At 38.8% G+C, this 24,172-nt stretch overlaps 1 protein-coding gene across 8 annotated transcripts in view; it reads left to right on the forward strand.

The window, feature by feature from the left end:
- The window catches only part of Dock3 (dedicator of cytokinesis 3), a 307,646-nt gene that overhangs the window by 135,452 nt on the left and 148,022 nt on the right, over positions 1 to 24,172 (forward strand). For all 8 annotated transcript variants that reach the window (XM_051205186.1, XM_051205158.1, XM_051205167.1 and 5 more), the window contains exons 8-9: positions 4,920 to 4,961; positions 5,567 to 5,721. In XM_051205186.1, coding sequence (XP_051061143.1) covers positions 4,920 to 4,961; positions 5,567 to 5,721 — 197 coding nt within the window. The remainder of the gene's footprint in view (positions 1 to 4,919; positions 4,962 to 5,566; positions 5,722 to 24,172) is intronic.

Below are 24,172 nucleotides of genomic sequence, written 5' to 3' on the forward strand. Positions count from 1 at the left end.
ATACATGCTTTAGTTTTATTAATTTTTGTCAAAATATTGATTATAAAAGCTTAAATTTAAGACTTTTATTTTCTACTCTTTTCTTTTGTATTTTGCATTTATTTTTATATTGAAAGAATCATCTGTATAATAAACTGGACATAATGGTGCACGCCTTTAATCTCAGCACTCCATGAACAGAGGCAGGCAGTTCTCTGTGAGTTCTAGGTTGGCTTGGTCTACATAGTGAGTTTCAGGACAGCCAGAGGATGTGTAGTGAGATCATGTCCCAAAAACATAAATAAATACACCAACAAAAAAGAATTAGTTATAATAAAGAAAAACTGATTGAGAGTTTACAACTTCAGCACTTAGGAATTTGTGTTAGCTCATCTACAGAAATATATAGTGTGGGCTCTTGCTGAAGTCCCAAATTCTGTTCTCCACACCCTTGTCAGTAAGCATACAAATGCCTGGAACTCTAGTTACAGAGGATCTGATGCTTTCTTCTGACTTAACCTGGATTCATAAGCATAAGATACACATATATTCTCTCTCCCTCTTTCCCTCCCTCCCTTCCTCCCTCCCTCACTCCTTCCCTCTCTCCACCCCCTCTCCCTTCTTCCCTTCCTCCCTCCCCCCTCTCCCCTCTGCTTTTTATTGGACTGGAGAAATGACTCAGCAGTGAAGAGCATTGGGTGTTCTTCCTGGGTTTGAGTCACAGCATCCTCATGGCAACTAATACTAGTCCCAGGGAAATCCGACATCATTTTCTGGTCACTATTTGTACCAGGCACACTCATGGTGCACACACATACATACTGGCAAAGTACCTATATACACAGTAATAAATAATAAAATGAAAATTAAAAAACAATTTTTTAAAATAGTTTTTATTTTAAAACAATCTTTTCTCATTTTACATACCAATCCTTTTCACACTCCCTCCCCTTCTCCTGCTCTCCTCCATCCACACCCCATCCACTCCTCAGAGGGTAAGGCTTCCCATGGGGAGCCAACAAAGTCAGGCATATCACTTTGAGGCAGGGACAAGGCCCTCCCTGCTATATCTAGGCTGAGCAAGGTATTCCTCAAAAGAGAATGGGCTGCAAAAAGCCAGTACAAGCACTAGGGATAATTCCTGGTCCCACTACCAGAGCCCCACAGACTGCCCAAGCCATACAACTGTCACCCACATTCAGAGGGCCTAGTTTGGTCCTGTGCAGGTTCCTCTGCTGTCAGTCCAGTCAGTGAGCTCCCACTAGCTTAAGCCAGCTGTTTCTGTGAGTATCCCCAAAATGGGTTTGACCCCTTTGCTCATATTGTTACTCCTTCCTCTTTTCTACTGAACACTGGAGGTCAGCCCAATGCTCAGCTGTGGATCTCTGAATCTGCTTTGATCAGTTGCTGGGTGAATATTCTACAATGATAATTGAGATAGTCATCAATCTGATAGGGGAAGGCCAATTCTGGTACCCTCTCTACTAATGCTTAGAGTCTTAGCTGAGGTCACCTTTGTGGACTCCTGGGAAATTCCTTAGTGCTAGATTTCTAGATAGCTCTATGACTTCCTCAATCAAGATACCGCTTTCCTTGCTCTCCCTCCGTGTCCTTGCCCCATCTCAACCCTCCCATTCCCTCATGTTCTCCTCCCAATTCCCCTCTTCTTTTCTCCTCCCCCCTTCCCTTCTACTTCCCCTTCTCCCACTTCACTCCCAATTTTCTCAGGAGATATTGTCTATTTCCCCTTCCCAGGGGAATCCATGTATGTCTCTTGGAGGGTTTTCCTTGTTATCTGTCTTCTCTGGGGTCGTGAACTATAGGCTGATTATCCTTTGCTTTACATCTGATATCCTTTATGAATGAATACATACTGTGTTTGTATTTCTGGGTCTGGGTTACCTCACTCAGGATGGTTTTTTTTTTTTTTTTAAACTCCATCCATTTGCCTGCAAATTTCATGATGTCTTTGTTTTTTCTTTTTTTTTTAACCACTGAGTAGTGCTCCATTGTGTAAATGTAGCACATTTTCTTTATCTGTTCTTCAATTGAGGGGTATCTAGGTTGTTTCCAGGTTCTGAGTATTACAAATAATGCTGCTATGAACACAGTTGAGCTAATGTCCTTGTGGTATGAGATTACATCTTTTGGGTATATGCCCAATAGAGATAATATATATGTCTTAGAGAAATAAACCAAATTTTTATGAAAAGGAAATGAACAATAATTCATACATTTTTGTTAAATCTTAAAAGTTATCAATGATCAGTGAGGTTCAAAAAAGTCTCTTTATCTTAAAATTTAAATAAAATTAGAGATTATAAAAAACTAAGTCTGAAACTTTCTAATTTTAGTACTCTTTGTCAAACATTTCCTGTAAAAAAACACCTTTATGGGGTTGGGGATTTAGCCCAGTGGTAGAGTGCTTGCCTAGCAAGTGCAGGGCCCTGGGTATGGACCTCAGCTCTAAAACAAACAAACAAATGGAAAAAAACCCATCTTTATAAATATAGCTTGTGTTGCATTTAGGTGGAGATTGCAAAGAAATTATCCAAATTGTTCCATGCTCTGTCATGTTGCTCAATACATTGTAACCCCTGCTTCATTCTTACCCTTTTACTCACTGCTGTATTAATTTGAAATTCTGTTATCTTAATCTTCTTTTAGTACTAATTAGTATATCAAAATAAAGCCCTTATTGTAATTGATATTTTAATATATAAATGTTTTCCCATTTCTGGAGCCAATCACTTGACTGTATTATTTATCAAAATTAAGGTGTCATTGATAATCCTGATCAGTCAGATACCTTATGTCTTCTTGTAAGATTCACAAATCTTTTATTTACATAATTTATTTACTTTTGTTTTATATGCATTGGTGTTTTGCCTGCATGTTGGGAGCTGCCATGTGGGTGCTGAGAATTGAACCCAGGTCCTCTGGAAAAGCATTCAGTGTTCTTAGCCACAGAGTCATCTCTCTAGCCCTAAAACTGACAATTCTTAGCACAGTCCCCAGTGTATACATCAGAGAGTTAGTTACATTATTCAATTTAATACTGTGTTCAAAGATGCATAGGTTTGTTTTCTTATTGGTAGACTAAATTGACTAGAGATTGTAAAGATCTGGAAACATCTGGAGGAAAATTGCCAAAAGGAATAATGTAGTCTATGCATTTTTTAATTTCTAAGTCTTATTTGCATTGGTATACTATTAGAATATATACTATTAGAATAAAAAGATAAAAGCCAGGCATTGATGGCACACGCCTTTAATCCTAGCACTTAGGAGGCAGAGGCAGGAGGATCTTTGTGAGTTCCAGGCCAGCCTAGTCTACAGAGCTAGTTGCAGGACAGGCTCCAAAGCTACAGAGAACCCTGACTCGAAAAACAAAACAAAACAAAAAGATAAATAAAACAATTTTTTGCTTCGTGGAAGCTCATAATCTAATGTTAGGTAGTAAACAAGGAACAATTGATGAATTAAAGTCCTGATACAAGTGATGATTGCTGTTAAGAGCTAGTAAACATGAGCCAAGACTCAAAACCAGAATGGACCTCTGTAGTTAACTTCCTAACTTACAATGTAATACTGATTGCCACCATGTAATTTGAGCTTAAGAGAACTTCCTAGGAGATCCTGGGGTTCATTGGCCAGCAAGCCTAACCAGGTGGTGAGTATCAGGTTCACTGAGAGCCCTGTCTCAAAACTTAAGGGAGAAAACAACTGAAGAGACTCAGTATTGACCTCTGTGTGTCTGTCTTACACTCACATGCATGAGCACCTGAACCAACACTGCGAAAAATGAGACCGATTCTTATCTTTTATATTTGAGGGGAATCTCTAACAGAAAGATGGGCATCTTAAAAACTTTCATAGCCTAGGTATGGGGAAGAGGCCCCAAGTGAAGGAGTTGAGGGCCCTCAATCATCCTCCTTACTGACAGATGCCATGTTCCAGTTCCGCTTGGATTTAATCCACACAAAGTGGTTGGACTGTTTCTGGCTTAGAACTGTGACATACATGTCAAGCTTGGCTAAATACTTGAAGATATTAAGGTTTAAAAAGGACAGGGAAGCCAAGAAGAAAGCCCACCCAGCACTGGTTCCACCGCTGGGGGCCCTGCTTCCCTTATAGCTGCGGCCCAGGTCTTCGGTTTCTTCAGTCTCAAATCCTGTGTGTTGCCTCAGAGCCCACGTGGGGCCAGAAGTTAAGGTACACCCTTTATGTTTCCAGCAGCCTTGCCACTCATATCTTCCTTCCCCATATTCAGGGGTTCCAAGACAGGAAATGTGATTCTGGATTAGCAAGCACAACCTTTAATTTGTAGTTGTTCACCTGTCCTTTGGAATTCCTACTTACTGCCAAAAGAAAAAGAGCATTGGATCACTGACCTGATAAGTAATGCTGATTTTGCTGTCTAGCAGTTACTGTGGAGATTGTTAGATATTTATTGTTTCAAGTATTAAAACTGGTTCTCAAAAAAAAAAAGTTTACAGCCTACATGATTGAGCTCAAATTGTAGTCTATATCTTGTAACTTCAACCAGTGATAAAGGAATAATGTAGAAAGATTTTTGAAAGGTTGTATTAAAGGGCTCCATTGTGGAAAGCCTGAAGAAACTTCAACCAGCAGCATAGAAAATTATGCAATGTGAAAGATATTGCCAAATCAGAAATCTAGTAACCATCAACCACCCATGTGTGTCTTGGCTATTGCTCAGGAATTAAGAGGCTTGGGTTTTACACACAGACTTTACCACCTTCTTGTGAGACCTTCAGCAAACCAGTCCTTTACTCTGAGCTTTGATTGTCGCTATCAAATATGAATAATACTGATTTAAGTGAAGTCGTGGCTATAATAGGCATAATAGACTGCTTAATAAAAGTTAATTTCTTCCACCACAGAATAAATCTTTCTGTATTTCTTTCCTCCCATAGCATTTATCTAGCCGACAGAGTGTACAGCAGAGCACATCCCAAGTAAGTGACTTCCTTAAACCATCCAGTTTTTTTCATCAACTCTTTATTTTACAAGATCATATATGCGAAAACACCAAGAAATAATGGACACCATTTACTTTTGGGGGGCTACTTTGTAATTAAAATTTTTAAGACATATATAAAATAATGGGCTTTTTAAAGACATTTTCATAGTATATATATATTATTGCACTCAGCTCATATTTGCCTTCCTAAGACATTGATTGTATTATACTTTCTTTCTAAGGGGCTTTGTCCTCCAAGCAGTTCAGCCAGTCTCCATTCTTCTGTGAAAATTTATATAAGCACAATTAAAAGAAAGTAGACTGAGGAACTAAAAAAGACTCTATTTAGGAAAAGAGAAAATGATATCTGGAATGGTTGCTATCACCACCTAACAGTTTAAATTGCATATGTCAGATGCTTGCCCTGCTCAGTCCAAGTCTGTTGTAGTAGTCCTTATTGCCAGAGAAATCATCTTCTGTCTTACCTATTTAATAATCCCATTTGTCAGTATAATGACTTAGTAATTTATTTTTGTTTGTTAATGATAAATATAATGAGTAACAAAATATAAATGATCACATTTTTACTTTCTTCAATAGGTAGATACAATGCGCCCACGCCATGGGGAAAGCTGTCGGATGCCAGTACCACATCATTTCTTCTTCAGTCTGAAAAGTTTCACCTATAATACCATTGGGGAAGATACTGATGTTTTCTTTTCTCTGTATGACATGAGAGAAGGCAAGCAGATCAGGTCAGAGTCCTGGGAAGTTCTGGTGGGGTTTATATTCATATTTGTATTTATTAGAATGGGATGGGTCAAAGGCAACTCTGGCCTTCAAAGTAAATGTATTGAGGCAGTATAACAAGATAAAATAGCTTAGTCTTATTAGCTGAAACTTTGGCTTCAGCTCCCAGTAGCCATTGAAGTCATCTAAATCATCTCATGTTGTGTTAACTTTCCATCACTATGACAGCATATCTGAGGTAGGCAGCTTACAAGAAGAACGATTTATTTTAGACACTGACTCAACGGTTTCAGTCCATTGTTGGCTGTCTTCATTGCTTTTAGACTTGTAAGGCAGAATAGCACAATGAACATACGTGATGGAGTGAAAGAAACTGTTCAGCATGGCAGAGGAAGGGCTAGAGTCTTAGTGTACTCTTAAGTGACATGATCCATTCACTTACTTCCTCCAGCTAAGACTGGCTTCCTATAGTTTACCACCACCTCCCAGTTATATCACCAAGTGGGAATAAAACATTCAACATGGTTCCTTGGAAAGGATATTCCAGAAAACACCTGTAACACGAATGGTTTCTTTTTCTTCTATAGCTAGTTCCATATGGAAGTTAAAAATTAAGTTTTGACTATCACTGCCTCAAAAAACATGTTGTGTTTAATGTTAGAGAAAAGACAGAGGAGAAGTAGAAGGGCAAAGAGAATGTGACAAAGATGCTCAGCCCCAGAGAACAGAAGGCACTTGGTCCTGGCTTGGTTTTGCTTTATGTGAGAGAGAGCACAGAGAAAAAGGCTGTGTTACAGCTGAGGGCAGCTTTGGCCCGCAGTGCTGCTGCAGCCCCGTGAGAGGGAGTGTATCCTCTGAGCAGACACAAAGGCTGACATTGTCAGTCATTTTTGCTTTGGTTTGGAAAAAAGGCAACAACATGGGTTGGTACACAATCGACTGTACTGGCAGAGTGTTGGATCCTTAAGTATAAATAACTACAGTACTGCTTTCTTCATGGATAGGGAAAAATTAAGACCCTAGGCTTCCTTTAGTCTAACAGGTATAAAGATCTGATAGTATGTGGTGACATTTGTAGCCAAGCTGCTATTTTAGAGAATTCAGACATTTCTCTGTGGTTTAAGTGGAGCCAAGAGAAAGAAATCTTGGGGTACTTTATATTACTTGGGAATTTTCTTGTCATGGGAGTGATTTAATGGAGCTTATTTGTCCTTTTATGTAAATTTACTTTTAGAACTATATTTTACACATTAAAAATTTAATGAAAATTAAAATCATGTGAAAGAAAGTTCATTTGGCTGAGAAGTCTTTAATCCCAGCATTCAGGAAGCAGAGGCAGATGAATCTCTGAGTGTCCAAGGACAGCCAGAGCTGTTACACAGTGTGGTGATATTTTGTTTGTGATCTAACAAATAATCTTGCCTGAAGATCAGAGTGCTAAGCCACTAGTTAAGCCATAGAGGTCAGGCAGTGATGGCACATACCTTTAATCCCACCACTAGAAAGCAGAGACAGACAGATCTCTGTGAATTTAAAGCTACACAATATTGATCCAGTTTAAAAGCCAGCACTAGGAAGGTGGAGGCAGGAAGGTACATGACTGAGCAGAGAGAGGAATATAAGGCGGGAGACAGGAGCTCGGCAATTCAGTGTAAGGATTCCTAGAGACCGGAACCCCCATTTGGTCTGACATGTAGAGGTAAGAACTACTGGCTTGCTGTTCTGCTTCTCTGATTTTCAGGCAAGCTTTATTTGTTAGATCACAAACAAAGTGTATCACCACAACATAGAGAAATCCTGTCTTGAAATAACAACAATAAATAAATAAACAAAAAGAAGGAAAAAAGTTAATTTGCATGCTTCACAGTGCTCTGATTTTGACAAATAATAAATTAAAGCACTGCTTCCCTTTATCTATAAGTAGATTGATACACTACTGTAATGATGGTGTTTCGGTCCCACCTGGTAATGCAGTTGTGCAGTTCAAATAAACACACTGAAGCTTATATAAATTGTAAACTGTTTGGCTGATGGCTCAGGCTTCTTTTTTATTTATTTATTTATTTTTTATTTTTACATGTTGATCCCAGTTCCCTCTCCCTCCCTCCCTTCCTCCCTCCCTCTTACCCTCTGTCCCCCCTCACATGTACCCTGTCCACCCTCCCCTCCCATCCCCCTACCCCAATTCCACATGTAGGGCTATGCCATCCAGGTGGGGTCATGTAGATCTGTCAAGTCATTTGAAGTAGGAACTAGGACTTCTCTCCTGTCTCTAGGTTAAGGCAGTTATCCCTCCATGGGGGATGTGTTCACAAAGTCCTTTTGTGCACCAGGGATACATCCTGGTTTCACTGTCTGAGGTCCCTTAGACTGCTCAGTCCTTCTAGCTGAGACCCATGTTCAGGGGGTCTGAGTCAGTCCCATGCTGGATTCCCAGCTATGAGTCTGGGGGCCTGTTAGCTCCTCCTTGTTCAGGTCACCTGTCTCTATTTGTTTCTGCAACCTGGTCTTGTCCTCTCCCTCTGCATCTGGTGACTCAGGCTTCTTGTTGGTTAGCTCTCTCTTAATTACTAACCTGTTCTATAAACTATATATTGCCATGAGGCTGTGTCTCACCCTTAATACTCCAGCATATTACTCCTTTGGCAGCTACACGGCATCTCTCTGGTGACTCACTCTTATTTCCTCTCCCCAGCATTCTCCTTGTCTGGTAGCCCATCTATACTTCCTGCCTGGTTACTGGCCAATCAGTGTTTCATTCATTAACCAATAAGAGAAACATATAATCACAGCATTCAGAAGGATGTCCGCCATCACTACTGATCAAGGCATGAGAGTAGTGATAGCATTTATACTGAGAGAGGCACTTTGTTTATTATTTTTATTTGTATGGGTATTATGTCTTATTTCAGGCTTCTATGACAGAAAGTCATAGACTGGAAGGCTTATATTTCTCACAATTCTAAAAGCTAGAAAGTTTTAGCAATTAGTTGATAGCATTATTTCAAGTTTACAGATAGTTGTCTTTTTTTTTTTTTTTTTTTAATATTTTCACATGACTGGAATTTTGAAGAATGTACTGAATAGTGTTTAAAAGCAAAAACCAGGTACTGGGAGAATGGCATTTAGCTTAGTAGTAGAACACATGTGTAGCATGTGTGAACTAGCAACACCTCACCCCTCCCTGGGCCTCCAACACCTAGGAACTGATGAGAATATCAGAACATCACAAGCCTCCTGCCATAGAGCAGGAGATAACAGATGTTAAGGAAACAACGAAATAGGTGAAATAATGGGGAATAGCACAAGAGATAGGAAGCTTTGAGACTAGCTATGTCTTCAGCAATAAATAGGAACCAGGAGCCCACAACTACTCTATGTTACTCAAAGCAAAAAAAAAAAAAAAAAAAAAAAAAAAAAAGTGTGAAGGAAAAAAGAAAATTAATTATGTTTCATAATGATTCTTTAAATCAAGCTTGTAAAATACTTTACTAAATACCTTAATTGCTGTGTTTAAGTTTTCTACCTAAATATATAGAAAGGTATCCTTTTTTTCCCATGTCTTTAATAGCAAACAGAGATATTTAGCATCACCAGGTAGGATGGAGAGACACACAGCAGATTCAGTAAACTGCTTATGGTGCAGACCCAAGAGTTTGGGCTGGAGGAAACTGAGGAGAGAAGTGAGGGAGATATGCAGAAGAAATAAAACTGATCAAATTCAGCATCTGGAAAAACAAAAGCAAGAGTCATTTATAAATTCCTCAGCAAAATTGAAAATTGGTCTGAGTCATGTTTTGTTTATTTAAAAAATACTATGTTTTAATTATCTTTCTTTATCATATTTAACTCTGAATTACATTTTGTCTCTCCAAATTAATGTGATTCTATCAGAATACTTAAGCATTGTACAGCTGTTTCATAGAAGGTCCAAAGACAATATTGTTCAAATGCTTCCTTCTGACCCATTTAGTGCTTCTATATTATAAGTCTAATATATGTATGTGAACACACACACACACACACACACACACACACAATCCAGCTACTATGTATACACTGAGTATACATTAGTGAGCTAGGCAGAGTAAAAATAAGATATATAACTAAAATATATTGTATGCTTAGTTACATATGTTTAGATAGTGTATGTAAGGGGAAATGAGGCAGTAAGGGGCCTAGATCATGGATTGAGAATTTTTAATAGAGTCAATGACTGAAGTTTAACTCAGAAGATAACTGAGAAAAGACCTAAAAGAGATACAAAATAGGCAAGTAGTTCTGTCATTGCTACCCTATTGTTGTCTTTGTAGTGTACTAATGAACCTATTTTCCGAGAAAGGGAGAGAGAACAATTGTGAAGTCTTAGAGGTTGCAAAGACCCTAATTTGTATGGTTTGGAGAATAATCTATGATAGTCATGTTTTCATTTTGAATAAGTTAACTGTACAGCAAGCCAAAGTAAAAAAAATAAAAATAAGTTAGGGTTTCTGTTGCTGTGAAGAAATACCATGACAGACATGCTATTGAAGAAGGAGCTGAGAGTTCTACATCTTAATCTATAGGCAATAGGAGATGAACTATGTCACTAGGCATAGCTTGTGCATAGGAGACCTCAAAGCTCACCCTCACAGTGACACACTTCCTCCAACAAAGCCACACCTCCATATAGTGCCACTTCCCATGGGGACCATTTACTTTCAAACTACCCCAAGCAGAAAGGTAATATCATTAAATTGGGGGCTTAAAACATCTAGCAGAAACTAGCTGGATTCCCAAAAGAGAAAATCCTAGGCAGAGCTGAGTATCCTCTACAGTGAGCTTTCTTTCTTTCTTTTTTCTTCCTTCCTTCCTTCCTTTCTTTCTTCTTCTTCTTTTTTTTTTAATGCGTGTGTACTGAATCAGTAGGACACAATATTGGGAAACATTTTCTGAAAAGGACTTAAAAAGGAAGCTAAATGATCTTAAAATGAAAGAGTTCATTGTCTGTTTCTTTTCTTTTTTCTTATTTTACATATCGATCCCAGTTCCCTCTCCCTCCCTCCCTCACTCCCTCCCATGCCCCCCTACCACCACCACCTTCCCAACCCACGCACCCCCACACTTCATAGGGAGGGTGATGCCTTCCAGGAAGGGTCAACAAAATCTGTCAAGTCATTTGGAGTAAGGACTAGGCCCTCCCTCCTGCCTCTAGGTTAAGGGAGTATCCCTCCAAGGGGAATGTGCTCCCAAAGTCATTTTGTGCACCAGGGATACATCCTGATTCCACTGTCAGAGGTCCCTTAGACTGCCCAGGCCTCCTAACTGATACCCACTTCCATGGGGTCTGTCTGAGTTGGTCCGATGCTGGTTTCCCAGCTATCAGTCTGGTGGTCCATGAGCTCCCCCTTGTTCAGGTCAGCTGTTTCTGTGGGTTTCTACAGTGAGGTTTCTAAATAAAAGTACAAATAGCAGCAGATACTGCCAAATCAAGTGTTTAACAATATCCAGCAAAATGCAACTAGGGAAGTTGAGGTTGTCAGCTGGAGTTCCAGTTGAGCCTTCTGTCTGTGGCTGAATTTTCTGTTTCTCATTATCACTGCAAGAACGTTATAATGTAGTATGAACAATAGTGGCATGTGTTGTTAATCTTTTAGCTTCTAGTTCGCAAGGACACTATGGTTTTACTCCAGTGCTATTTTCCATCTTTCCATCCCTGTAACAGATTTTGAAGTATCAGTCCATCACCAGGCAGGACACCTTGGATTTTGAGAAATATGCTTGGGCCTGCAATGAGGGATGGAGGGAAACTGCTTTCAGAGCCAGCTTCTCAGTGAACTTAAACAGCCCTAGACAGTTTGCCAATTTAATGTACATTAACAGAGCCTTAGGCAGATACATGCCTAAAGATTTGAAAATAGCAAAGTGAGCAAGGAGAAGGAAAGCTTATAGGGCTAAGTGGAAGGTAAGGCCAGAGGAGTAAGTGGTTGGCCTTAATTAAGGGGGTGATAGAGAACTGCGGGGTTTTGATACGTCATAAATACTTTGGAATTTACTCTGATGAAAAGCCAGTAAGAATTTTTAAGTAAAAGAAGAAAACATGATTTGAGTTTTAAATTTTGCTTTGGTAGCTGTATTGATAATAGAAACTAGATTGGAAATGAATATAATTTTTTAGCTTTTATTAAAATTTTTATGTAATATATTTTGATTGTTTTTCCATTCCCCAATCCTACCTAGTTCCTCCCTACATCCATACTCACCCTCCTTTGATCTCTTTCTTTAAAACTAACAGACAAAAATAAAGCAAAGCAATAGTAGCAACAACAAACAAGAGTAGCCAGGTGTGCTAGCACACGTCTTTAACCCCAGCATGCGGGAGGCAGAGGCAGGTGGATCTGTCTCCAAAGCAAGTTCCAGGACAGCCAGGACTGTTGCACAAACAGACCCTGTCTCAAAAAAAAAAAAAAAAAAAAAAAAAAACAAAGCAAACAAACACACACATAAGAAAACCCCACAAAAGCAAACAAGCAAAAGACCATGAAGACAAAAAAATGCCCAATGCAAAAGGAGATAAAAGGACTACAGAAATATCATTGAGTTTGTTTTATGCTGGTCAGCTACTTGTGGTGCCTGCCCGTAGAGTGGGTAATATACCCAGTGAGATTCTACTGGAAAAAACAGCTTTTTCTTTTGCCAGAAGGTATCAGTTGCAGAGAGCTTCTTGCATAGAGGTGGGGCCATGTGTCTTATTTTCTCCACTCAGTGCTGGGACCCAATCTGGCTTGAACCCGTGCAGGTCTTGTATGTGCTTCCATAGTCTCTGTGAGTTCATATGTGCATAGTCCTTTCGTGTCTGGACGACACTTTCCTTGGAGTTATCCATCACCTTGGGCTCTTACAAACTTTCTACCTCCTCTTCCACATGAATCCCTATTCCTTGAGGGGAAAGAAGGCTTTGATGGAGACATCCCATTTAGGACTGAGTTTCCAAAGTCTCTTACTCCGTGCACACAGTCCAGTTGTGGGTCTCTGTGTTAATTCCCTTCTACTGCAAGAAGCTTCTCTGATAAGAGTGGAATGATGCATTGATCTGTGGATATAGCAGTATGTGATTAGATGTCATTTTAATGCTGTTTCTTTGGCAGAATAACAGTACTAGGTTTTCCTCTAGACTAGTTGTTCTTAACTTGTGGGACTTTTGGGGGTTCAAATGACCCTTTCACAGGGGTTGCCTAAGACTATCAAAAAAACACAGATATTTACATTGCAATTCCTAACAGTAGCAAAATTATAGTCATAAGTAATAACAACATGGGGAATTAAAGGATCCCAGCATTAAGACAGGCCCATGACCTGTCTGGTCTCAGGTTCTTGGCCCCTTTGCAGTGTCAGGTATGGGCTGCATCTCATGGAGTGGGCCTTGAATCCAGAAAGTCATTGGTTAACATAACATTCATGCCACCATTGTACCAGTATATCTTGCAGGCAGGTCACTGTTGTAGGTCACAGATATTGAAGCTGAGATGATAGAGAATGTGATTGAGATTTAAGAAAGAACCTGGTGCCAGGTGTTGGTGGCACATGCCTTTGATCCCAGCACTAGGGAAGTGGAGGCAGGCAGATCTCTGTGAGTTTGAGGCCAGGCTGGTCTATAGAGCTAGTTCCAGGACAGGCTCCTAAGCAATAGAGAGAAACCCTATTTCGGGGGAAAAAATAGAAAGAACCTGGCATAATCAAATTGTTACATATCAAATGGGTCCCTTATGTAGTATGGATCTAAAGGGAACATAGATGATGTCCAGAGTCTGAGGTTAGAAAATTGTTTAAGCCGTGTATTTCTATATTATAAGAGGACAAGGTCAGTCTGATACTTGCCTCTTTTAGAACAAAATAAATAACAACAGTGCATATACATCTTAAATTTGGTAGACCTTAAAAAGGGTTTTAAGCAAATCAAAAATAAGAATTAAATATTGTAACCTGATAGTTGGTATTGACAAGTCAGTAGTGTCAACTTCACATATGAAGGACAGCAAGTCTAATTTTTTAAAATATGTCATATTATTTGGACTAATGATATTTATATTAAAGGAATGCGATACAATGACCATCATACCGATATCATAACTCATTTTAAGCTGGGGTGAAGTTACCTTGGTCAGTGTACAAATTACATATATTACATTTCTGTCAAAAAACTTGGTGAGGTTTCATGTTTATAAGCTGCAATACACACTGACCAAGCTGTCAGTCCCTTGTAATTTTTTTAGAAAAATCTCTACATTTTCCTTAGGGTTGTCAAAATGTTACACCATCATTTGTTTTTTAAAATGTACACTTATACTTTGAAGTTTCTAGGAAAATACCCTTGTGAATGAAAGATAAAATATGCTTCAAAAGTATTTGTGCTTTTTGTTTATAATAGTCTATAAAGTGCGAAGAGATCCTAAGCAAAGGGAAAACTACCTTCTATAAAGAGTTTAATTACAGCATCTTTTACATAACAATACCGAGAGGAAGCTAGACAAACCAGTTTCCTCATGAAGAGGGTGGAAGAAGTTCCTCTGACTGTCTTGGCCATAGATCTGCTTTCTTCAGGAATTGTTGCTGATGCTGATCACTATCAGCATGTTTCCTACAGGGAAGAGGTTTATCTGGGTCTTTAAGGGGAATATCATCACAAAAATCTGTCCAAGTAGGTTTTTGGTATCACTGAGAAAGTAGCTAAAGGGCAGGTGCTGGTCCTTTGATAGAGTAGCTGCTACTCTCTGAACTACAAGAACCAGGGTAGCTGACTGAATGTGTCATTTGCACAAAAGGAGAAATAAGCAAAACCAAGGGATCCAGATGAGGCCATTGACTGTGTCAGGTTTAAACTTGGCATTTGCTGTCTTCACACAGTTCTTGAGTATAGGATGAATGTGTTAAAGGTGGCACTGCGCAGGGAAGTGGCTTCTCATAAATGGCTCTAGGCATGGTGAACAAATTTCTGGATGCACCTGCTCTATTAGGAGGTCACAGTATAGGCGAAGTTCAGACACTTTGGTTTTCAAAGATATATTAGTCGCACATTTCTTTTTCTGTTTTAGTCCTGTTGTCAGTCAAACATACTTTGGAGCTCCCAAGGGCAACCAGCCACCATGTTTGTCAATGGTATTTACTGCCCTCATGTAGAAATGCCACTTTCCTGGAATGACTAGTTTCATTCTTGTGTTGTCTGTCGAGTGGGCTTTAATCTCACAAACTGCCATCTTTATACTTCCTTTGAAGACATCATCCTGTGACTGTTGGTAAGACAGGATTCTGTTATCTAGAATAAGCCAGCAAGTTTGCCAACTGTGAGAGAATTCCTCTACTTGTACCCAAACCCCTCCATGCTTTAGAGCCCTGTACTACACATTAGAAGCCCTACCTACAGGTGCTGCAGGCTGCTTAGTGGCCATAAGACACCAACAACCCCAGTAGGTGCTGTAACCAGTGTCTATTGCCCTTCCACAGTGCCACCCATGTGCCCCAGCATTGTCTTCCTGTGGTGCTCACCCTCCTTGGATAAGTTCTTAATAGAGTTAAGCATGCCTACTCTTTGTTCTAGCAATTAATTTCCTTCCTCGGTAAACCCAAGGAAAATAAGATACAGGTCTGTAAAAAAAATATTTAAACAAGAATGTCTAATGAAAGTTCATAATACCCAAAATACCAATAGAATGAGTAATAATTGGTGTATATTTACATAATGTAATACTCACCAACAATAAAAAGGATAGAGTATTGATGCCATTAACAAGGATTAATCTTGAAAGCATTCATTATGTGATAAAATATGCCAGATCTCAAATGAAATATACAAATGATCACATTCACATCAGATTTAAGAGTAGGTAATCCTAAAGAAAACTAGTCTGCATACAGTTTCTAAATGCCTAGATATTTACTAGAAACATCACAGGGGAGCAGGAAGGTGTTAGAGTTAGCATTCGGTATAATGGTTTGCATGGTAATTCCATAAGCAAAAGTAACAGTCACATCCTTAGATTTGTATGTATTGCTATAAGTAAATTATATGACAGCATGCTTAAAAAGACAAATACATAATAATTGCTTATAAGCTAGGCATTAGAAATGTCCATAAAGGGATAAGGAGATGGCTCATCCCTTAAAGGCTAGGCTCACAACCAAAAATATAAGAAATGGTCATAAACATACACATTCAAGAGACATTTCATTAAAAGTGTGGTGACAAAAGTGATTTTGACTGCTGAATCTACTACTTACAAAGATAATGCAAAAGGGGAGGACAAGTTTAAAAGAGCAGGTTTTAGAAAAGTGCTTTTTTGTTTCTCTTTTATTGTTGTTAAGACAGGTTCTCACTAAATAGCTGTGGTGGTTTGAGTAGGTATGATCCCATAGACTTGTGTGTTTGGATGCCCACAGGGAGTGGCACTATTAAAAGGTATGGCCTTGTTAGAGTGGGCGTGGCTTTGTCAGAGGAAGTGTGTCACTGTGGAAGTGGGCTTTGAGGTCTTTTATGCTCAAGCTATGCCCATGTGAGACACAGTTAGTTCACTTCCTGTTGTCTTTGGATCAAGATGTAGAATTCTTGGCTCCTTTTCCATCACGATGTCTGCCTTCATGCCACCATGTTGCCTGCCATGATGATAATGGACTAAACCTCTGAAACTGTAAGCCAGCTCCAATTAAAAGATTTCCTTTGTAAGAATTGCTTCTGGTTGTGGTATCTCTTCACAACAATAGAAACCTTAACTAAGGCAATAGCTCAAACATGCCTCTAATAGCCATCTTCCTGCCTGTCTTTCAAAAGCTAGGATTACAGGTGATGCCATGCATAGCTTATGCCAGTAGCCTTAATCTTTTCTGTTCATTAATTTCAGTTCCCAATACCCTGCCATTCCCTAGGACAGTTGAATCAAGAGAATGTACATCATTCCAATATATAATAAGACCTTCTGTCTTCAGCAACTGATGACAACCTGGTGAATTGAGTCATGTTCAGAAAGCCCTTTCCTACACTTATGTAGGCTTCTAGCAATTTCAGTGTTTGGGGTTTCACATTTGGGATTGTGATCCATTTGGAGTTAGTTTTCATTCAAGGTGATAGATTTTATTTTATATAGATACCCAGTTTTCCCAGCATCATCTGTTGAAGATACTTTTTTTTTGGGGGGGGGGAGCGGAGGCAGGAGGCATCTTTGTCAAACATTTAATAGCTGAAATTATATGTTTGTTTCGTTCAGATCTTCAGTTTTGTTCCATTGATCTGCTTGTCTGTTTTTGTGCCAGTACTGTTTGGTTGGTTCTTATTAACTATGGTTCTATATTGTATTTCAAGATTAGGAATGGTAATTCCTCCAGCATTTTTTTTTTTTTAACCTCAGGATTGTTTTGGCTATCCAGGGTCTTTTGTTGTTCCATATAAATTTGGGGATAGTTTTTTCTGTTTCTGAAGCAAGTCAGTTGGCTGTGGGTATATAATGTTTATTATGTTGAAGTAAAGTGTGTTCCTTTTAGATCTATGTTGTCTAGGATTTTTATCATACAGGCAAGTTGGATTTTGTCAAAGGCTTTTCTGCCTCCATTGAGATAATCATATGATTTTTGTCTTTTAGTCTATTAACGTGGTTTATTACATTTACTTGCTTGCATGTGGTGAACCATCCCTGCATTTCAGCGATAAAACCAACTTGACCATGTTGGATACTCTTTTTTATATGTCTGTGTTTTGTTTGGAAGTAGTGCAAGTTCATCAGAGATACTGGCCTGAAGTTTTCTTTTGTTGTTGTCATTGCTGTGTCTTTACCTGGTTTGGGTATTAGTGATACTGGCTTCTTAGAAGGAATTTGGGAGTGTATTGGTGAACATTTCTACAGGACTGGTAGGTTCTGGAGAAAAGATAACTAGTTTGATCTTTCATATTGTTTGAATATTCGCAATGGAATCTTGAGTGTGTGAACTTCCTTTGTTCTAAGTATAATATGGAAAGAGCAGTTTGGGGCAGAAAAGAAGATGTGCAGGCAGGCTGGGCCTAGAGGTAGGAAATAACTTGGGTGTAATGAAGAAGTCAGAAGGAACTGAAGTGGTTTAAGGATGTGTCTCCTGGTTCAACCTTGGAGTGTGGGGTAGAGCTATCTGGGTGAAGAGGTTGGGTGTGGCATAGGAGGTTGTGAAGTTGACATGGCCTGTGGGTTGGGAGTAGACAGGGTGGGTCCCAAAGGAAGCCTAGAAATTTGTTATTGTGCTGGTAGGAATGGAAAGACTAGACCTAGGTCTTAGATACAGCAGCTCAGACTAGATCTTTCTAGTTGGAAAAGAATGTGTGCAGGGGAGGGTCAGACAGACTTAATAGACTAGACCCTGGAGAAGGATGTGGGAGATCTGGGTGGGTGGAGAGATTGGATGCAGCATCAGGAACCTTTGGGTCAGTGGCAGGTAGGATAGGTCCTAGAGGTTAATTTGCTTTGCAGGCAGGGATGGCCTGACAAAGCCAGCCAGCATGCTAGCTGTTGACCCCAGCCTAGATATGGCCAGTTTAGGAGAGTATGTGGAGGAGAGGGTCAGGCAGATTCACCCAGGGAGACTCTGGAAAAGGATTGCTGGATCCCAAGCTCTAAAAACATGATAAAAGTCAATGAAGATTTGTTGAAAAAAGTAAAGGGTAAGGGCAGGGGAAACGGTAGAAAGACCCTTGTGTTAGTAGTTACAAAAATGTTATGATCCTGCCAAAGTAACTCTGTTCTTTAATTTTCCCTTTGTTGGGGAACAGTAAGATTTGTTGAAGAGGAGGGGAAAGCAGAAAATTAAGTAAATCGGAAACCATGGCACTGGACTCTGATTTGCTTTTATGAAACAAACCCTTTTGGGTATGTTTGCTCTGTCTACTTTAATGGGAAGCAGGAAAACTTAAGGAACTTGGAAAATAAAGCTAAGTGATCTAAATTAGAAAATAAATCTATGAGGGAGTGTTAGAAATTCCCTAATCTGTTAGGATATACATAGTATATCCTTGGGGCCACTTGCCAGTTTTTAAGCACCTGGCCAGTTATTCTGAGAGAGATGCTAAGCGGCGGGCATCCCCCTCCAGGGAGGACCAGATGAGGAACTTAAAAACTAAATTGGAAGAGTCAGGAGAATTCAACTGATTTTATTTGAGGAAACGGCATTTATTTCTAAAACAATCTTTAGGAAAGATCGTCCTTTAGGATGAGAGATTTTGCCTCTGCCTTAGTACACCTCATTCACCAAACATTTGCTGTAGTGACGTGTTAATTGCCAGCAATGAAATGTATAAAATGCAGGGCTACCAAAGAATTAATAATGTTCATAAAAGCAAGTGATCTTAAAATTAAGATACATTAGACTTGTCACAGATTCTAATAATGGAATTAATTTGTAAGACTTGTTTTATAATATGAAATTAATGTAGTTTCAAATAGTGTCTGTCCATAGTTCATCATTATCAAGACAACTAAATGTAGAGTTTTCTGGTAATATAGTTCATTAAAGAGGAAAAAATGGGGACACAGTGGTGTGCACCTGTAATTTCAGCACTGGGGAAACAAAGGCAGGAGGACATCACAAATTTGATGACACACAATTTACATAGTAAGTTACAACCCATCCAGAAATAATAACAAGATCCTATCTCAACAAAACAAAATAGGGAAAGAATACTAGTCATCTCACTTTTCTCTTGAAAGACATTAGTGAATTTTTCACCTGTTCTTTAAGAGAAAGAATGACCTGTTAACTGTCATGTAAATATATTGATGTTAATAAAATCTATATGTAGGGCCATGTGTGATAGTACATGCCTTTAATCCTACCCCTCTAGAGGCAGAGGCAAGTAAATGTATGTGAGTTCAACCATCCTGGTCTACATAGCAAGTTCCACCCCAGCCAGGGATATATAGTGAAATGCTATTTAAAAAAATCTCAAGAAAAATTTGACTGTTTTGACTATAATTACCTTTAAACCTTGGAGGAATGGAAGCAGTTACTGGCAAGTAGATTTAATGATTGTCCCCACTTACTTTCCATCCCTGTGCATTCTTTGGTAAAGGATCTAGTCAAATCTATTTTTCCCGTGTCCTTTTCATGTGTATGTGTGTGCAATATCAATGTGTTTGTCTGCATGTAAGTACAGTTGTATGTGGGGATGCACGTAGGTGCATGTGGAGGCCTGAGGTTGATGTCAGTTGGGAATCTTACTTGATTGCTTTCTACTTTTATTCTCTTTTGGGACAGAGTCTCTCCCAATTAAATTTAGAGCCCACCAGGGTCTAGTTAGCCATGTTGTTTCAGGGATTCCTTGTTTTTGCCTTCTGTCTTCCAAGGCTGGAGTTACAGAAGAGGCACATTTATATGTGTTCTGAGGATCTACATTTTAGTCTTCTGACTGACTTCCATGGCAAGTACTTTAAATAATTGAATCTTCTCCCCAGATCCTTTTTCCATTTTAAAGAGATTTATTCATGTTATTGAGTTGACTTTTTTATATATTCTCAATACATTTTTTTTTAATTTTTGATAAATATTTGCTAAACATTTTCTCCCAGTTAGTACCCCATCCTTTTATTTTCTTTGTATCCTGTTTCAAAAGGAAGGTAGTTTCCACTGGATAGCAATTACTATCTCATTCCTGTGACTTAGGATGCCTTCTTAATAATCCCAGGCTACAAAGTGTTTCCATTCCATTATATGTTAACTATGAAAACACAAATATCAACAAGATACAAGGCTCATATATATATATATATATATATATATATATATATATATATATAATTTTATTTTAAATACCGATTCCAGTTTCTTCTCCCTCCCTTCCGTGCTCCTGCCATTCCATTCTTCACACACACAGTCCACAGGGAGAGTGATGCAAGGCTCTTATTTTTTTCTTACAGTTTGCCTTTATTTTCTTACTGTTTTATAATTTGGCCTGTTTAAGTATGTGATCCATTCAAATTAATTGTTGTAGATAAGGATCAAGGTTCATTTTTAACATGGATTCTTCAGTATTGGTAAACTACTATCTTCTAAAAGTTTATTTATTTGTATATATGTCTGTATGCCATGTGTGTCCTTGGCAAAGGGAGAAGGTGTTAAGTCCTCTACAACTAGAGTTGTAAGCAATTGTGAGCTGAGAGCATGAGAGCTGGGAACCAACTTCAGCTCCTCTGGAAGAGCAGCAAGTGCCCTTCACCCTTGAGATATCTGTCCAGCCCCATGCTTATCTGTTATGAGTAGTTTTTCCCTGGCCAGTCTGGTCCCACTGCCGAGCCAGCCCCAATTAACACACAGAGACGCTGTATTAGATATAATTCTGTTGGCCAGTTACTAATTTCTTATCGGCTAGATCTGTCTTAAATATTAGCCCATTTCTATTATTATAAGTACTTCCACATGGTCTTATCTTACCGGAGAGAGGGGCTTGTGTTCTTCTCAGTCCTCCATGATGAATTTCCTCCCTACTCCTTCCTCTCTCCTCCTAGTCTCCTAGTACCACCTATCTTGCCTTCCTATTGGCCAACAGTGCTTTATTCATTAACCAATACGAGAAACATATTTATAGAATGACATCTCCCATCATTTCCTCTTTTCTGTCTAAATAAAAAGAAGAGTTTTAACCTTAGCATAGCAAAATATATTATACAACAGTTATCAAACAGGAATCACAATTAACAATATTTAGTTCATTAACATTTAGCAAGATTTAAAGAAAACATTTTAAAATCCTATCTTTGTGAGTCTAAAGTCCTATATGCAACTTATCTTTAATCTTAACTAAGGAAAACTATAATGATAACTATCTGTCTTCAACTCCATCAAAGACCAAAGAAGGATAATATATAAACTCTAGAAATGACAGAGACATCTTGCCTGGTCAGTCACCCGAAGTTGTTCTGTAATGTTCCATCTTCAGCCAGTAGGCCATAGTGTGTCTGACAGACTCCTTAAAAAAGCAGGAAACTTTAAACTGTCTTCTTGTATTGGCAGTTTGTCAGTCACTTTTCTCTGTGTCCTGCAGAATGCCTAGCAGACTCTTCCATGAAGCAGGAATCCTGTAACAATGTCCATCTTGTACCAGCAGTCATTTTCCTGTGGGTCGTGCATGTCCAGTTTATACAGCATAAAGTCAAACAGTCCAGACAAGAGCAGTATCTTGCCCAAATTGCTAGTCTTGCCATATTGGAAGCAAACTCCATAATGAGTTTCTTCGATGTCCATCTTCCTTTCTGACGCAGGCGGTGTTGCCAGGAGCAGTTGTGCCTCATTGCCAAGAAAAACCCTAAACCGTTTTAAATGCCATATTCGTAGGTCTTTGAAAGGTTTGAAGAATGCCTATTCATCTCAAATACATCTCTATATATATCTAGAAAACATAACTTAACTCTAAGTTTTGACTATCATAGGTAACTATATATAATCTGTACTAATTTATACATTACCTTTTTACTGAGTTATATAAACACAATACCTAAATAAGAGGAGAAATATACTTATCACAAAATTGACCTTAAATTGTATCAATAAATGAAAATCCATTTCAGAGCAAAGTATTCCTATCTATACCATAATCCCCTTTTTACCTTTAAAAAGAATTGGTTGTGATCATTAACCATTTATAATCAAGTCTATTTAAAGGAAAACAAACATTTATAGTAAATATTTGGGAATTTGGGCATCGTTCTTTCCATACTGCTGTTAGGGGGCGCTGTCATAGGGATCCTAAGAAGATGCAGAAATCCTGGCTGTAGTCTGCAAGGCTGCCTTGTTCAAGCTGTTTTCAATGTTGGATCACCTGGGACGCTGTTTCAGGGGGTCTGGTTTGATCAAACCATGTTAGTCTGGAAGGAATCCATAGCTTTTCATTTTCTGTGGAAACAAAAGTAGAAATCCTTTTCCCCAGTAATTTGTCCTTGGACTTAAATTTTGGAGTCAAAGCATTTTTAAAATATATAAATTTAATTAATCCAGCAGCAGGTGTTGCTATTTCCTCAGCAGTCAAATAATTTAAAGATAACAGAACAGCATATAGCATCCATACTCTTTTTGTGCTTCCCATCTTTAAGTGGCTTTTTTTTTTATTACTCTATTTCTTTTATTTTTATTTTTTCATTTTCTGACATAGGTTTTCTCTGTGTAATTTTTATCTGTCCTGGAATTAACTCTGTATACCAGGTTTACTTTGCAATCACAGAGATCTGCTTGCCTCTGTCTCCCGAGTGCTGGGATTAAAGGCGTGTGCCACCACACTCAGCTACTCTGTTTTTTTAAAACCATTTTATTCATTTTCTCTCCCAAGTCTACAACGCACTGTTAACCTTTAGTGGTTTTTCTTAATGTGAATCTGTTTTTACTGTAAATCTTTATCTTTTTCTGGCCACGAGTCTTTTATCTGCTAAACAACAACATTGCTAAAATGAAAGTCACAGCTGTATTAGCTGCGGTCTATCCAAGATGGCAGCGGGTACTTTTACCGCCAGAACTGAGAGCTGTGCTCCCTGCCTTGGTCTGCGCTGCCATCCAGCAGCATGCTGCTAGCTTGAAGGTGTGGTCACTGCCATTGCCAGCTCTCGTACACACCATTCAGTTGTCAGCAGCTCTTTAAAAGCCTTGCCTTTTTTTTTTGCCGCTTATGCCGAGTCAGGTAACCTCCCTTAAAGGAACCACAGAAATTTCTGCTTGTCTCTAGCAAAACAGAGTCCAACCAAGAAAAATGCTGCTACCAAGAAGCCTTGCTTATCTCTGTTCTTTTGTTTCTAAAACCCTTTTTAAAGCTTTTGTTAAGTTTTAAGTGAAGTTCTTATTAGCCATGTTGCAGACACCATTATGTTATGAGTAGGATTTTCCTACCAGTCTAGACCCACTGCCACGCCAGCACTAAATAACACACAGAGATGCTGTATTAGAAATCATTCTGTTGGCCAGTTACTAGTTTCTTATTGGCTAGCTCTGTCTTAATTACTAACCCATTTCTAATACTCTAAGTACATCCACATGGCCTTATCTTACCGGAGAGAGGGGCCGGCGTTCTTCCCTCTCAGGTCTCTACCTGCTGAATCCTCCTTACTACATCCTGGAATCCTCCTTGTCTCCTAGTCCCACCTATCTTGCTTTCCTATTGGCCAACAGTGCTTTATTCTTTAACCAATAAAAGAAACATATTTACAGAATGACATCTCCCACCACTTATCTCTTTGAGTTACCTTGATAACTTTATTGAAAGTATTTGACTCTATCCATGTGGGTTATTTTCTCATTTAACAATGATCTTAACTGCATGTGACTTTAACTAAAAGTACACCACGTCTGTTTCACGGCCATGCTTTTCTCTATTGTTTCACTAAGGCAGGTCTCCCAGAATCATCACTGTCCTAACATTTGTCCTTAGCTAAGGTGATTCTCTATGGTCTTGACTTAAACAGCATCTCATTGTCCTAATTTTTCTTCTGTGTT

This window comes from Phodopus roborovskii, unplaced genomic scaffold, assembly GCF_943737965.1.
Source record: "Phodopus roborovskii unplaced genomic scaffold, PHOROB, whole genome shotgun sequence".
In the NCBI taxonomy this organism is placed as follows: domain Eukaryota; kingdom Metazoa; phylum Chordata; class Mammalia; order Rodentia; family Cricetidae; genus Phodopus; species Phodopus roborovskii.